Here is a 15,239-nt window from a genome sequence, read left to right on the forward strand (position 1 = left end):
AGACATGCTCTCTTTTTAGGGCACATGCCTTTGGAGGAGATTTTACCTTCCTCTGGATCACTAGTTCTGAAGTTTACCCCCACTTAACCCAACCAACTGGACTCATCTTACTTTCACCCTACTGACTAATATATATAACATTACTAACCTGCTCTTCAATCTTCGGTTCTTGCTTAACGAGGTTAGTCGTGCTCAGAGATTTTGCAGCTTGTGCAATGACGGGAGTTTCTGGCTTTGCTTGTGGTGTTGCGGTTCCAAGAGGTTTAACTTGTGCTGATCGTCTCCGGTTAATTTCTGCAGCCGAGTTGGAGGGCGCAATAGGCAACTCCCTTAAATTGCTATTCCTCTGATGCGCCGTTTGTGGGTTATGAATCTTTGTCATATTCTGACCTGGTGTATTCTGTGAAAGAAAAAAAAATTAAACATTAAATTCCTTCTGGAACAGAAAGAGCAATGACAAAGACTGTTTCTATTGCCATATTACCTGTCTGGGCTTTAGAGGCCCATGTCGTTGCTGTCCTGGCATTCTATGGGTAGGAGTCTGGGGTGTCTGTGCTCTAAATGGAGGTGGCTGTTGGGTGGACATCGGCGGCTTTGGTGGCACCCCATGGTGGTGATGTTGATGTAGTGGCTGTATTGGAGGCTGCGCTTGGACCTATACAAAGGTGCGGTACAAGCATAGTCAGAACTCAGAAACCAGCTTCAAATGAACAACAAGAAACCACAAGAAAGTGGACAAAACATTTTTGAAAATGTGAAAAACCAAAGTGCTAGAAATTCCAGGGGTCTGACATTTTATTTTTTAAGTTTAGCAGTTGCATTGGGAGCTTGATTTTGTGGAACTCCCTAATAAATTAGACAGATCCACCTCTTTCCTCACAAAAAGGCCGAGCATCTAAGCCAGATCGGCCCATTTGCTTCCTACAATTGAAAAACAGATTGTTAGGCTTTATTCACACATCAGTATTTTATGCCAAAACTAGGAGTGTCTCCAAAACTCAGGTCAGGTGTCAATCATAGTTTTTCTCTGACCAAACACAGATGTATGAATAAGCCTTTACGTGCCACGTTTTTTACCTGGAGGATAGTGATGGACAGGTCTGATCGCATGCTCTGTCTGTGGATAAGAAGGTATAACGTGGCACAACATTTTTTTTTGCTGGTGCTCAAGTAGGGTCCCAGACCTTAATAAGTTGAATGAAGCCTTGGCACACAAGCGAATATTAAGTGAATTATTTTTAATGTTCATCCAAAACTCAGTACAACAATGTAAACGTTAGGACTAAGGGTGTATACCTCGTCCGACGAGAGCAAGCATACACAAACACATACGGCAAACCGACCAAGGAAAAGACCAATTTTATAGCGCCCATTATACAGTCTATTTATCAGCCCCGGGATGCGAACAGGTCCATACCTATTCTACCCATAGGATATGAGCAGTCGGTACACTGAGGAAGGTCAGAGTAATATGACCAAAATGTTTACATTGTTGTACTGAGTTTTGGATGAACAATAAGCCTGTGTGCACATGTTGCTGATTTTTGACGTTTTTTGTCCGCGTTTTATCGCGATAAAAACGCTATAAAACCACAAAAAAACAGCATACAATATGCATCCCATCATTTAGAATGAATTCCGCATGTTTTGTGCACATGATGCGTTTTTTTTCCGCCAAAAAAAAACACATTGCGGTAAAAAAAACGCAGCATGTTCATTAATTTTGCGGTTTTTTTTGCGGATTTCCCACTATAAAATGCATTGGGAAATGTCCGGAAAAAAAACGCATCAAAAACGCGCAAAAAACTCATGCAGATTTCTTGCAAAAAATTTCAGGTTTTTCTCAGGAATTTTCTGCAAGAAATCCTGAACATCTGCACATAGCCTGACAATAATTCACTTAAAGGGAACCTGTCACCCCGAAAATCGCAGGTGAGGTAAGCCCACCGGCATCAGGGGCTTATCTGCAGCATTCTGTAATGCTGTAGATAAGCCCCCGATGTTACCTGAAAGAGGAGAAAAAGACATTATATTATACTCACCCAGGGGCGGTCCCGCTGCTGGTCAGGTCAGATGGGCGTCTCCGGTCCGCTGCGGCGCCTCCTATCTTCATTACAAGACGTCCTCTTCTGATCTTCAGCCATAGCTCCGGCGCAGGCGTACTTTGCTCTGCCCTGTTGAGGGCAGACAAAGAACTGCAGTGCGCAGGCGCCGGGCCTCTGACCTTTCCGGCGCCTGCGCACTGCAGTACTATCCTCTGCCCTCAAGAGGGCAGAGCAAAGTACGCCTGCGCCGGAGCCGTGGCTGAAGATCAGAAGAGGACGTCTTGTAATGAAGATGGGAGGCGCCGCAGCGGACCAGAGACGCCCATCTGACCTGACCAGCAGCGGGACCGCCCCTGGGTGAGTATAATCTAACGTCTTTTTCTCCTTTTTCAGGTAACATCGGGGGCTTATCTACAGCATCACAGAATGCTGCAGATAAGCCCCTGATGCTGGTGGGCTTACCTCACCCGCGATTTTCGGGGTGACAGGTTCCCTTTAATATTTGCTTGTGTGCCAAGGCTTCAATCAACTGTCTGTGGATAAGGCTGCAGTGACAAGTGCAGGATGAGACTAATATGTGCATTACCAGGCAAATGTTTGGACACACCTGTTCATAAAATAGTTTTCCTTATTCTTATTGGCATGTGCACATTGTAGATTCAGAGTGAAGGCAGCAAACAGCAAAACCATAAAAGATCACATATGGAAACAGGGAGTAATGAAGCACATGTTGCACAAACCAGATTATCTATTAAACCTCAGATTTCCTCAGACGTCCCCTTTTACACGGACAACAGCTTTGCACCCTTCGGCCATTCTCCCTCAAGCAGCTCCACCATGTAGTTACCTGAAATGGCTTCAAATGGGCAGGAATGTCTCATCAAGAGATCATTTGTGGAACCAATGGCCTTCAGAAAGTGTTTGTGACCATCAGATGTGTTTTGCAGAGGCAGTGCTTATACACAGCTCCATATAGTGTGGAGCCATTTCCCAAATTTGCTCTAAACCAGAATATGGCAAGAAAAAAAGTCAACTAAGAAAAGTGACAGCCCATCAATACTTAAAGACATGAAGGTCGGTCAAATCAGACATTTACTGAACTATGAAGGTATCTTCAAGTACAGCCATGAAAACCATCAATCGCCATGATGCAACTGGCGCTGATAAGGGTCGCCCTTGGAAAGGAAGTCCAAGAGGTAACGTCTGCTGCAGAGGATAAGCTCAGACTCAAACTGCAAACTGACAGCAAGTGATGCCCAAACATCAAGTAGCAGACACATCTCAACATCAACTACGCAGAGGAGACTTCGAGGAGCCGACCTTTATGGTCAAATTGCTGTAAAGAAGACACTACTGAGGACTGTAAATAAGAAGAGACATGTTTGGGAAAAGCAACACTAGTACTGGACATTAGATCAGTGGAAATCTGTACTGAGGTCGGAGGAGTCAAAGATTGAGATTTTTGGGAACAACTGCCCGGTCAGGCCATTATGAGATGTAGAAAAGGTGAGTGGGTGTTTTTCACACAGTTGGTGCCCACCATGGAGCATAGAGACCGAGGTGGTGTTGGGGTGGTTTTATAGTGCTACTGTTGAATGATTTATTGCAAATTTAAAGGAATCCTTCAGTCTGAATCAACAATGTTTATATTCCAGTAAGAAAAAGGGAAACCCATTGTATAAACTGGTACAGAATATATTAGTGTCACAAAATCATGTCACCAACACATTAAAATAAAGTTAAAATAGCCAACCCCTTTAGGCCTCATTCAGACATCTGTGAGTCACGTAGGTGTTCTGCATTTGATCAGAGTCATGGATCAACATTACCAAAAGAAGTCTATGGGTACGAGAAAATCACTGACTGCACGAGTAAACAATCCGTGTGCTGTCCCACGATTAACATTGTAATGGATAATGGAATTTATTTTTTACATCAGATAAAATCACTGGTGAAATCCTGATGGTAAAAACGGACACACTTATGCAAGAGAAAGATCATGGACATCTAAATCCGGCCTTACAGGGGCTGTACCCTTTCAGAAATCTTGTCTCTTGATGCAGAGTTCGTTGTAAACAAAAACAAAAAAAACCTTCAAAACTCAGTTTTCCTTTCCCTTCCAGGGTCCGGCACTGTGCTTCCAGCACTGACCTTGTCTCTGGTATTTGACTACAGCAATGACGGTACGTGCAGTCCATCATTGAGCTCAGCAGCACGGCTCGTGTAGATGGCATGACCGGCTGAGCTCAGCAATTGGTTGCCGTAATGCTGACATAATCGCCGTAGCCGAACAGACCAGGCAGGGCAGCTGGACCCCGGGAGAGGGTGAGGAAAAAACAAAAATGAAAAATTCACCAACTAGTGAAGATGTTACAGGAAGAGATATCTGAACGGGGGCAACTTCTAATGAATTATTATCATTTCAGTTTCAGGAAATTTCCCGGTCGATAATGAACACTAAATGCATGATGCAAGTATGTACAAACCTGGGGAATAAATGTTTGTCCTGGTGGAAATTGCTGCCTTGGTGGAGCAAAGGGTCTAATGTTGCCTGAAGGTTGGTTAAATGGAGGCATTCCCAATGGATTTGGAGCTGGTATGTTGATACGAACAGGACGCTCTCTAGAAAACCCTGGGGAGTTAAACCCTGGCTGAGGTCCAGGCTGAGGAAAGTTTGGTTGAAGACCAGATCCTGGTTGGTTAAATACTGCCTGTGGTCCAGGGTTTATCTGGTTGAAACCAGGCTGGTTAAGACCTGGTGGATTAAATGGTGGTTGAGCTCCAGTCTGATTAAATCCCGGCTGGTTGAAATTTGGCTGATTAAACCCTGGCTGGTTACCTGGAGGGTTAAACACAGGCTGAGGGCCAGGTGGATTAAATCCGGACTGAGGGCCTGGTGGATTAAAGCCGGACTGTGGACCAGGTTGGTTAAAGCCTGGCTGGTTGAAGCCTCCTTGAGGCCCAGGTGGGTTGAATCCTGGCTGTGAACCTGGCCCAGGTGGATTAAAGTTAGACTGGGGCTGACTGAATCGGGGTGGAGGGTTAAAACCCTGTCCAGGTGGATTGAATGGTGGAACATTTTGGTTAGGAACAGGGTGATTGGGATTCATAAGGGGTGGAGGAGGAACAGGAGGAGGATTTCTCTGATTGAACAAATGATGGTTGGGAAACCGTGGCTCTGTGGGGAAACAAAAGGAGAGTTGTAAGTACAACAGAAATGTGAAAATCATGAGAAAAAAAGTTACATTCACATACAGAAAAGTTGGTCAAACCTGCCAATCATGGCAGGACTGGACAACGTTCTCAAGTGTATGGAGGTCTACTAAATATCCCCTGGCAGATATCAGGTGAAAGGAACCTACTCTTTATGCCCAGGGGCTGTACTGACCCCTGACGAAGCCGACGCGAAACGCGCGTTGGGACTGTACTGTGTGATCGCGCTACATCTGCCACATGGGTAAGGAGTCGTACCTAGGAATTAAGCTTATATTTGAGGTAACTGGGCTATGAGAGACTTGAGATGTATAGACAAAGGAGATGTTGACTCTTTCCTGGGGGAACTCTGGATCCCATGATATTCATTGTTATGCGCGGAGCACGTCATTTTAGATAGTGAGCAGGTGTTGGTGATAAAACAGGTCTGGTACCAAATGTTCCTTTGCTGAGCATGTTCAATATCTGTAGTGACTTCATGTAAGAAACAAATATATGTATATTAAATAAAATTGATTTTTACCTTTATAAAATCTGGGACTAGAACTCCGTTTTTTCTGTATATGTGGTATCTTGTTAGTGGAGTGTCCTATGTTGACATTGTGGTCCCTATATATGGGGTTCCTCCACATGGAGATGAACTAATATAGGAGGACTAGTGTTGTTCATTATGGGATTTAATTATCTGCTTATGATTGGTCAGCATCATACAAAGAGGAGTACACACCTTCCAGTGAACACTGTCTGAGAACAACCACTTGGACTCATTAGATGCCAATACTTTGATTGCTAATATGTAAGCAAAAGAAAAAAAACAATTTTCTATTATTGTGATATTAGCAATCAAATATATATTGATTACACAGTGTTACATACTACATGGGCAGTGTTATGTACTACGTGGGCTGTGTTATATACTACGTGGGCTGTGCTATATACTGCGTGGCTGGGCAATATACTGCGTGGGCTGTGCTATATACTACTATACATATTCTAGAATACCCGTTAGAATCGGCCTACCATCTAGTGAGTGGCATGTACAGTAGAGTAGGACCCATGAGGGGGAGATCACCTTGCCGTGGTTGATGGGCACACATGAATTGGCCAATTTATGCGCTAAGAATCTCCATTTTAACTAAGTTTTATGAAAAAAAAATTATTGAAAAATTTTTTATGAAAAAATATTTTTGTGAAATGTATATTTGTCTGTGTTTTCACAAGGCCGATTCATGTACATGTGCTGCTGTGGTCTTTTTTATCTATCTATAGATAGATATAGATATATAGATATATAAAATTGTGAGCCTTCGCGGGCAGGGTCCTCTCTCCTCCTGTACCAGTTATGACTTGTATAGTTTAAGATTATTGTACTTGTTTTTATTATGTATAACCCTCCTTACAAGTAAAGCGCCATGGTATAAATGGCGCTATAACAATAATAATATGAATATATACATATATATATACACACATACATATACCGTATATATCCGCTCCGTCCAAAACTATGTCGGCATATGAACGCAGGTGACTCTGCATGTGTTTGAACCATGCGGAATCACTGAATCCTACAAATTGAACTGTGATATTTATCTTGTGGAGACAGAGCGTCTCTGCAAGATAAATTAACATGCTGCGGTCTAGAAAGACGCGTCGCATGTGCGAATACACAGGGAAGCTGAAGGTGTCCCTGCATGCATAGTGGAGATGGAATTTCATAAAATCCCATCCACTATGCTGTAACATCTGGCCGCTGCGGCTATACGCAGTGTCCAACCTGCAGCGTATACGGGCTGTGGAAACATTCCCAAAAGAAACTATACTTACTGCCCAGAATTCACCCTTTGCTCAAGCTCTGCAGATCTCACAGTCTCTGCCAGACCAGAAGAGGTGACCTACGCGACGAGGCCACTGGTTGGCTGCAAAGTCAGGTGGATAATGGTTAGGAAAGTATTTGTTCCAGTTGGGCGGAGAGGCAGAGCTGGAGCGAAGGGCGGGGTTAAGCTTTAGATCAGTGTTCCCCCAAGTTCGGTCCTCAAGAGCCACCAACAGGTCATGTTTTCAGTATTTCTTTAGTATTGCAGAGGTGATAATTGCATCACCTGCACAGGCAATAATTCCATCACCTGTGCAATACTAAGGAAATCCTGAAAGCATGAATTGTTGGTGGCTCTTGAGGACCGGAGTTGGGGAACACTGCTTTAGATGGTAGAACACTTGGCCAAGATATAAATATTTTAATATTCTCACAAATTATATATTGAAGCACATTCTTGAATAATCTAAGAAGAAAGAAAATAATTTCTGAAATGGTTGACCTCCAATGAAGAACGGTTCTCGTTCAGGCTGTGGTGGTGGCGGTGGTGGAGGGGGTGGATTTCTCCATGGTTCCTGCAGCCTTGGCGGCTGATTGAAGTTGCCCGGCACAGGATTTGACGCAGGCTGAAAGTCCTGCATGCCCTTTTGAAACAAATAATAGCATTCATAAGGCTACAAGAACGTGCAGATGAAACAAGTAAAAAACTTGAAGTTAACAAAAAAAAATACTTCTGGAACAAAAACATAAAAAGCAACTTCGGTCCAAGTCATCAACAAACGGCTAATTTAATAGAAAAAAAGTCTTAAGAAATCGACAAATTCCTCATTAAAGAAGGCTTTTGGCTTCATAATATGCCAACCATCCCACCACCTCAATAATAGGAGATAAGGTAGCCCTAATCCTTTTATAGAATTACATTCTATTTTTCTGGCTCTTTTATCCCCTTAAATATCCGTCTAGTTAAGAAATTAACATTCTCTCGCACACAATCACGACACAAATTATACTTTACATTTCCACATCTCTTGTTAATTACATGATGCTATCTGCAGTAATCTATTCAAGGCCTGCAGATAACTTGGCCTACCGGTGAAAAGAATGGAAACTTAGCATAAATTGCTTCGCACACAGTTAATCTTAAAGAGAAAACCAGAAAAAAAAAGGAAATCTAACAGCTATTATGAGACTTATCAGCTTTACGGGAAGGGTCACTTCTACTTTCATAGGACTAATTAAATGTGTTAAAGTCTTTGTAACTTAATGAATCTTTCAATAAATGACTTCCAACGTCTACAACATGTTTTCATTTATTAATTTTGCTCCGTATGCCGGTGTCCTATTAGAATTCTAATGATGGTTAAACAGGGTCAGACAGACAATTGAGAACGGGGCTTAGAGATTAATGACCAATATAGCCGGCTATGCAAATTCAATTCTGTATTCCGAGAATTAAACACTTTTTAAAAGTATTTGCTCTTTAACTTTGTGTTAGCGATCCGTCTTCTGAGGGCCCTTATGGGATCTATTAGTGGGAAAAGCAAATGAGAACATAGGAATGGCATCTTCAATAGAAAATAGTACTGTGTGCTGACCTTGAAGGGACGGCCTCCTACCAATATTATAGCATACCCTCTTTTTAACATTTTAGAACTTACAAGGGTTTGTCCATCACTGAAAGTGTCTACAGGATGGGGGATGATTCTGGTTCGGACCCCCACCGATCCTGAGAACAGAATGGAGCATGGTTTGGTCACGTGCGCTACCAATCTATTCTCTCTCTATGGCAGTGATCCCCAAGCGTTCTTACTTCGAGGGCCACATTTAGCTCCGAGAGACGGTTGTGAGACAAAGTCAAAGCCCCCAAATAGTGACATCCAGATCATGCCTCCCCCACAGTACTGACACACAGAACCCCCGATACCGGTATAATAACAGCCAAAGGTCTCCTACACAAAACACAGCAAGGAAGTATATTTGCATTTATGGGTTTCCACCTTACCCCTCCTTTAGTATTCTCGAATTAATCACCAACTTTATCGTCCTATGTCCAGCTGAGCACTTAGTTTATCTCTCCACACCTAAAGAAAGTATGAGCGCATACAAATCTGCTCTTATATGAGGGGCTACTTACAAAAGTCACCGTCTGGAGACCTTTTCTTAATAGCTGCTGGGTAAACTTATTGCTAATGCACCAAACTGGCAGAAAGCTGCGAGCCACATGTGCTCCCGAGGCACAGGTCGGAGATCCCAGCTTTATGGAACCGCTGGAAAAGCTGAACTCTGCCATCTTCGATATTCTAATAGAGAATGAATAGACCACTGGTGCCTATCCACTGTTCTGATCCAATGAGACAAATAAGAAGCCCATTCTTGGGACTGGAGGGGGTCCCAGTAATCAGAAAGTTATTAATTATACACATTAGAAGAATGTGGGTCAAACCTGCAAATTTCATTTATTTAGATGTCTATTTTGACTCTCACCCAAAAGCCAATCTCAAGGGGTGGGGGGGGGGGGGGGGGGGGAAGGGTCAGGCACGATGAGGTCTGCCATGGAGAACATATGTATGAGCGGTGGAGGGTGCATGTGTACGTGGGGCAGGAGGAGAAGCTGCTTGAATAAGAGCAATTTAAAGTGTAAGACTAACTTTAGGCTTGAAACAAATCATTTTTTATGACCCACAGTCATTTAGTTTTAGAGCAAGAGTATACAATTTATCTTAAAACTAATCTACATTTAAAGGATATGGACATCTCTGGGGGCAATTATTATTCTTCTGCTAAGTGCATTAATTTTGGGCTAAAAATTTTTGCTGTTGGATTTCATTAAAAAAAAAAAAGAAGTAGCATAGTTTGCCTTCTATTTAGCCTGTGTGGCAATATTATTGGCTGCAGAATGCGTTAAATGGTGTATTCTCAAGTTATTATATTGCTTTAATCAGTTAAACAAGCATGAAAATGAGCAAGTTTGCAATGGACTTGCTTTTACGATCGGCTTAAAGGTAACCGGATTAGAAGTGTTTCTGCGCTCTCTGGAATGTTAAGTTATAGTAGATAACATTGCAGGTTTATTGTCAACGTGTTTCAGAGTCCACCGACTCCTTCCTCAGGACAACCATACAAAATAGGCTATATACAAAAACTCGTCTCAGAACGGTTACCTTTATTCATGTTCTATGGAAGCTGCTGCATCTGGTCTTCAGGCTCTTTAAGTGTTATGTCTCACACAACCTTACAAGGGGAGCGGTTTTAACTTTATTCATCAAACTTTTCACCTGGATAAGACCCTATTGCACTCTTGCATTTCTTTAGTTTTACCATCTGCTGTCATTTCTCCTGCAAGTAGAGCTTTTATCTCTCAGTGTACAGCTGGTTTCCATGGAGCTTACCAACCAAGTGTGCACAGCCGTTATATTCCAGGAGTTAACCCCTAACATACCAGTTGGCTCTTTCCAGCCAATTAATTTCTATACAGCAGTTAGCTTCTCACCTCTCTCCTACTTCCAAACAAGCCACTGTGAAATCTTGCAATATTATCAGCCGGCAGCACTGGCTTCTACCAGAGAAGTTCCCCTAATCACAGCTCAAACTGACTCAACCTTTGTGCTTGCTCAAATGCCCTGTTATCTTTAAAAGGGGTATTCCCATCTCCAAGGTCCTATCCCGATATGTAGTAGGTGTAATAATAATATTAGAAAATATCTCCAATTCGAAATCTAGTATAGTTTTTCTGATTAGCTATACCTTTTTCCTCATGTGCAGGCACTGCAGAACCATAGGCATCCATGGTTATGACCACTGATATAGTGACAGCTAGTTGCTAGTGGAAGTAACCATGGGTATTTAAAGGTCCTGCAATGCCTGCACATGAGGAAAGACAGCAAATCAGACAAACTAGGCTACATTTCTAACTAGAGATATTTGCAAATATTATTACACCTATTACATATTGGGATAGGATCTTGGAGATGGAAATGCCTCTAAGTGTTAGTATAGAGATAGAAGTAGACTCCAGAACAAACTACTAACATTCCTGATCCTTCACCCCACAAACACTTGAAATAGTAAGTCCGATGGAAATTACTGTATTTTCTGGCGTATAAGGGTACCGTCACACAGTGGCACTTTTGTCGCTACGACGGTACAATTCGTGACGTTCCAGCGATATCCATACGATATCGCTGTGTCTGACACGCAGCAGCGATCAGGGATCCTGCTGAGAATCGTACGTCGTAGCAGATCGTTTGGAACATTCTTTCGTCGCTGGATCTCCCGCTGTCATCGCTGGATCGGTGTGACACCGATCCAGCGATGCGTTCGCTTGTAACCAGGGTAAACATCAGGTTACTAAGCGCAGGGCCGCACTTAGTAACCCGATGTTTATCCTGGTTACCATCGTAAATGTAAAAAAAAAAAAAACACTACATACTTACATTCCGGTGTCCGTCAGGTCCCTTGCCGTCTGCTTCCCGCACTCACTGACTGCCGGCCGTAAAGTGAAAGCAGAGCACAGCGCGCTGTGCTGTGCTTTCACTTTACGGCCGGCAGTCAGTCAGTGCGGGAAGCAGACGGCAAGGGACAGACACCGGAATGTAAGTATGTAGTGTTTGTTTTTTTTTTTGGTTTTTTTTTTTTTTTTAACGCTGGTAACCAGGGTAAACATCGGGTTACTAAGCGCGGCCCTGCGCTTAGTAACCCGATGTTTACCCTGGTTACCCGGGGACCTCGGCATCGTTGGTCGCTGGAGAGCTGTCTGTGTGACAGCTCTCCAGCGACCACACAACGACTTACCAACGATCACGGCCAGGTCGTATCGCTGGTCGTGATCGTTGGTAAATCGTATAGTGTAACGGTACCCTCAGACTACTTTTTAACCCCTGAAAACTCTCTCAAAAGTCGGGTATCGTCTTATACGCCAGGTGTCGTCTTATAGGGCAGGTGCGGAGTAATCTGCGGTCGCCGCATATTGTGGGGGGAGCGACCCCAATGACGAGGTGAGGGGGCACCTCACCGGGAAGGTGTAATTGAAGCAGAGGCAGAGAAGGAGATAATAGGATACAAGGGAGAGCCAGATTAGTTAAAGAGGAGTGTTTTTCTAGGCACAGCATCGCTCTCTCTCTCTTTTTTGCATACCCCTGGCATCCCAGACGCTGACAGTTTGCTTCACTGACACCTTCCTGGTGAGGCGCTCCCTCACCTCGTCATCGGGACCACTCCCCACCACTATATACTTCGACCGCAGATTGCTCCGCACCCACCCTATAAGACGACACCCGGCATATAAGACAACCCCTGACTTTTGAGAAGATTTTATATTTTAACTGGAAAAGCTGGGGGTCGTCTTATATGCCCAGTCGTCTTATACGCCGGAAAATACGGTACTAGTTCTGTTGACATTTATCTACTGAGTATAGCCACCTTTCCACAAGGCTTACACTGTGATTACCTGGAACACAACACTGATAACATTGTGATATTCTGACTCTTCCTACAGATCTCATTAGGACATTAATCAATGCCTTAGAAAGCATTTTTAGTGGAAAAGTGGCAGACACTCTTCTGTATTAAAGGTTTCCAAACCAGAAGCATAAAATAGCATGGTGAATGCAGCCTTATTCAGATGAGCCAACGGCTGAGGGGAATTCATTGATATGATTAAATGTGATGGTATGATAATGTATGGTAATTGTAATTAATCAGAGGCCCACCAGCAAGTGGAGGATGTGCAGCATTATGTAAGCTGCATCCCGCCTGTACCAGCCTGAGCAGATCTGACAGCTGGACCCTTCTCTTGCTGCATCTGCTCAGCAGCACTTACACATCGGATGTGACAAAATGCCCACTGCTACTCCTCCACTTCAGCAGCCATTAATATTAAGATTTACTACGTGTGTGGAAACAGGAGGTGTCCAAAAAACAATACTTCATGTGGAATCCAATAGACAGAACGAGCGGTATGTGATGTCCTTTATGACTGTGGACATAGCCAGGCTGGGACAGCATCATTTCCATGAAATGCCATGTAATCTTTGAGCAGGAAAGGTCAGCCCCTGCCACCTGATACCATGGCCCCTGTACAGTCCGTGGCAAGCCAGGGACACGGCAACTTCTGTATCCCAGAGGAAACAAGCTTACAGGACCAAAAGGAGCCCACAGGAATGAGACATAAGGTACCGTCACACTAGACGATATCGCTAGCGATCCGTGACGTTGCAGCGTCCTGGCTAGCGATATCGTCCAGTGTGACAGGCAGCAGCGATCAGGCCCCTGCTGTGATATCGCTGGTCGGGGAAGAAAGTCCAGAACTTTGTTTCGTCGCTGGATCTCCCGCTGACATCGCTGAATCGGCGTGTGTGACGCCGATTCAGCGATGTCTTCGCTGGTAACCAGGGTAAACATCGGGTTACTAAGCGCAGGGCCGCTCTTAGTAACCTGATGTTTACCCTGGTTACCATCGTTAAAGTAAAAAAAACAACCACTACATACTTACCTACCGCTGTCTGTCCCCAGCGCTCTGCTTCTCTGCACTCCTCCTGCACTGGCTGTGAGCACAGCGGCCGGAAAGCAGAGCGGTGACGTCACTGCTCTGCTTTCCGGCTGACCGGCGCTCACAGCCAGAGCAGAGAAGCACAGCGCCGGGGACAGACAGCGGTAGGTAAGTATGTAGTGTTTGTTTTTTTTACTTTAACGATGGTAACCAGGGTAAACATCGGGTTACTAAGCGCGGCCCTGCACTTAGTAACCCGATGTTTACCCTGGTTACCGGCATCGTTGGTCGCTGGAGAGCGGTCTGTGTGACAGCTCTCCAGCGACGCTGCAGCGATCCGGATCGTTGTCGGTATCGCTGCAGCGTCGCTTAGTGTGACGGTACCTTAAGGTTGTCCCAACCCGCCAGTATCAGCAGGATCGGTCAACATTTTAAGAAATATAGAGGCGGCCGTACTCTTACCAACAGATGAGCTCCGGACAAAAAAGGACAGAACATCTGGAATGTCAGGGGCGGAGCTTTTATTTAGTGGTTTTATAGAGGCTTGTGGGACCTGCGCTCTCAGAGAAAATATGGACGTTCGACCGAGCCAAGTGTTCTGGGAGTCAGGAGACACCGCCATCAGCTGAACAAAAGGTTGACCGCAGTCTGATGTATACAGGGGTCTTAAGACACCAATTCATCAAAACTAGAGTTTTGTACACCAGTCTTGAAGATGGAGTTGCCCGTTAATCAATCTGTCACCATTGTAAGAAATGTACTTTAGTCAGGAAATACAGTACTTGTGTCGTACCGTACACTTTTTTCGATAGATGAATTTAAATCAGCAGCTCTGACATCCGGCACCCCACCACTCGGCTGTGTACAGTGCTGACATCCGGCACCCCACCCCTCAACTGTGCACAGCTCTGACATCCATAACCCCACCCCTCAGCTGTGTACAGCGCTGACATCCAGCACCCCACCCCTCAGCTGTGTACAGCGCTGACATCCAGCACCCCACCCCTCAGCTGTGTACAGCACTGACATCCGGCACCCCACCACTAACCTGTGTGCAGCTCTGACATCCATAACCCCACCCCTCAGCTGTGTGCAGCTCTGACATCCAGCACCCCACCCCTCAGCTGTGTACAGCGCTGACATCCAGCACCCCACCCCTCAGCTGTGTACAGCGCTGACATCCAGCACCCCACCCCTCAGCTGTGTACAGCACTGACATCCGGCACCCCACCACTAACCTGTGTGCAGCTCTGACATCCGGCACCCCACCACTCGGCTGTGTACAGCTCTGACATCCGGCACCCCACCACTAACCTGTGTGCAGCTCTGACATCCGGCACCCCACCACTCAACTGTGTACAGCTCTGACATCCAGCACCCCACCCCTCAGCTGTGTACAGCGCTGACATCCAGCACCCCACCCCTCAGCTGTGTACAGCGCTGACATCCAGCACCCCACCCCTCAGCTGTGTACAGCGCTGACATCCAGCACCCCACCCCTCAGCTGTGTACAGCACTGACATCCGGCACCCCACCACTAACCTGTGTGCAGCGCTGACATCCGGCACCCCACCACTCGGCTGTGTACAGCTCTGACATCCAGCACCCCACCACTAACCTGTGTGCAGCTCTGACATCCGGCACCCCACCACTAACCTGTGTGCAGCTCTGACATCCA

The 15,239-nt window shown here is 45.0% G+C and overlaps 1 protein-coding gene across 3 annotated transcripts in view; it reads right to left on the reverse strand.

Annotated features, from left to right (window-relative positions):
- The window catches only part of RBM33 (RNA binding motif protein 33), a 145,743-nt gene that overhangs the window by 61,639 nt on the left and 68,865 nt on the right, over positions 1-15,239 (reverse strand). For all 3 annotated transcript variants that reach the window (XM_069729730.1, XM_069729731.1, XM_069729732.1), the window contains exons 11-14: positions 7,577-7,718; positions 4,532-5,223; positions 485-655; positions 149-400 (exon numbers count right to left, since the gene is read on the reverse strand). In XM_069729730.1, coding sequence (XP_069585831.1) covers positions 149-400; positions 485-655; positions 4,532-5,223; positions 7,577-7,718 — 1,257 coding nt within the window. The remainder of the gene's footprint in view (positions 1-148; positions 401-484; positions 656-4,531; positions 5,224-7,576; positions 7,719-15,239) is intronic.

This window comes from Ranitomeya imitator, chromosome 6, assembly GCF_032444005.1.
Source record: "Ranitomeya imitator isolate aRanImi1 chromosome 6, aRanImi1.pri, whole genome shotgun sequence".
Classification (NCBI taxonomy): domain Eukaryota; kingdom Metazoa; phylum Chordata; class Amphibia; order Anura; family Dendrobatidae; genus Ranitomeya; species Ranitomeya imitator.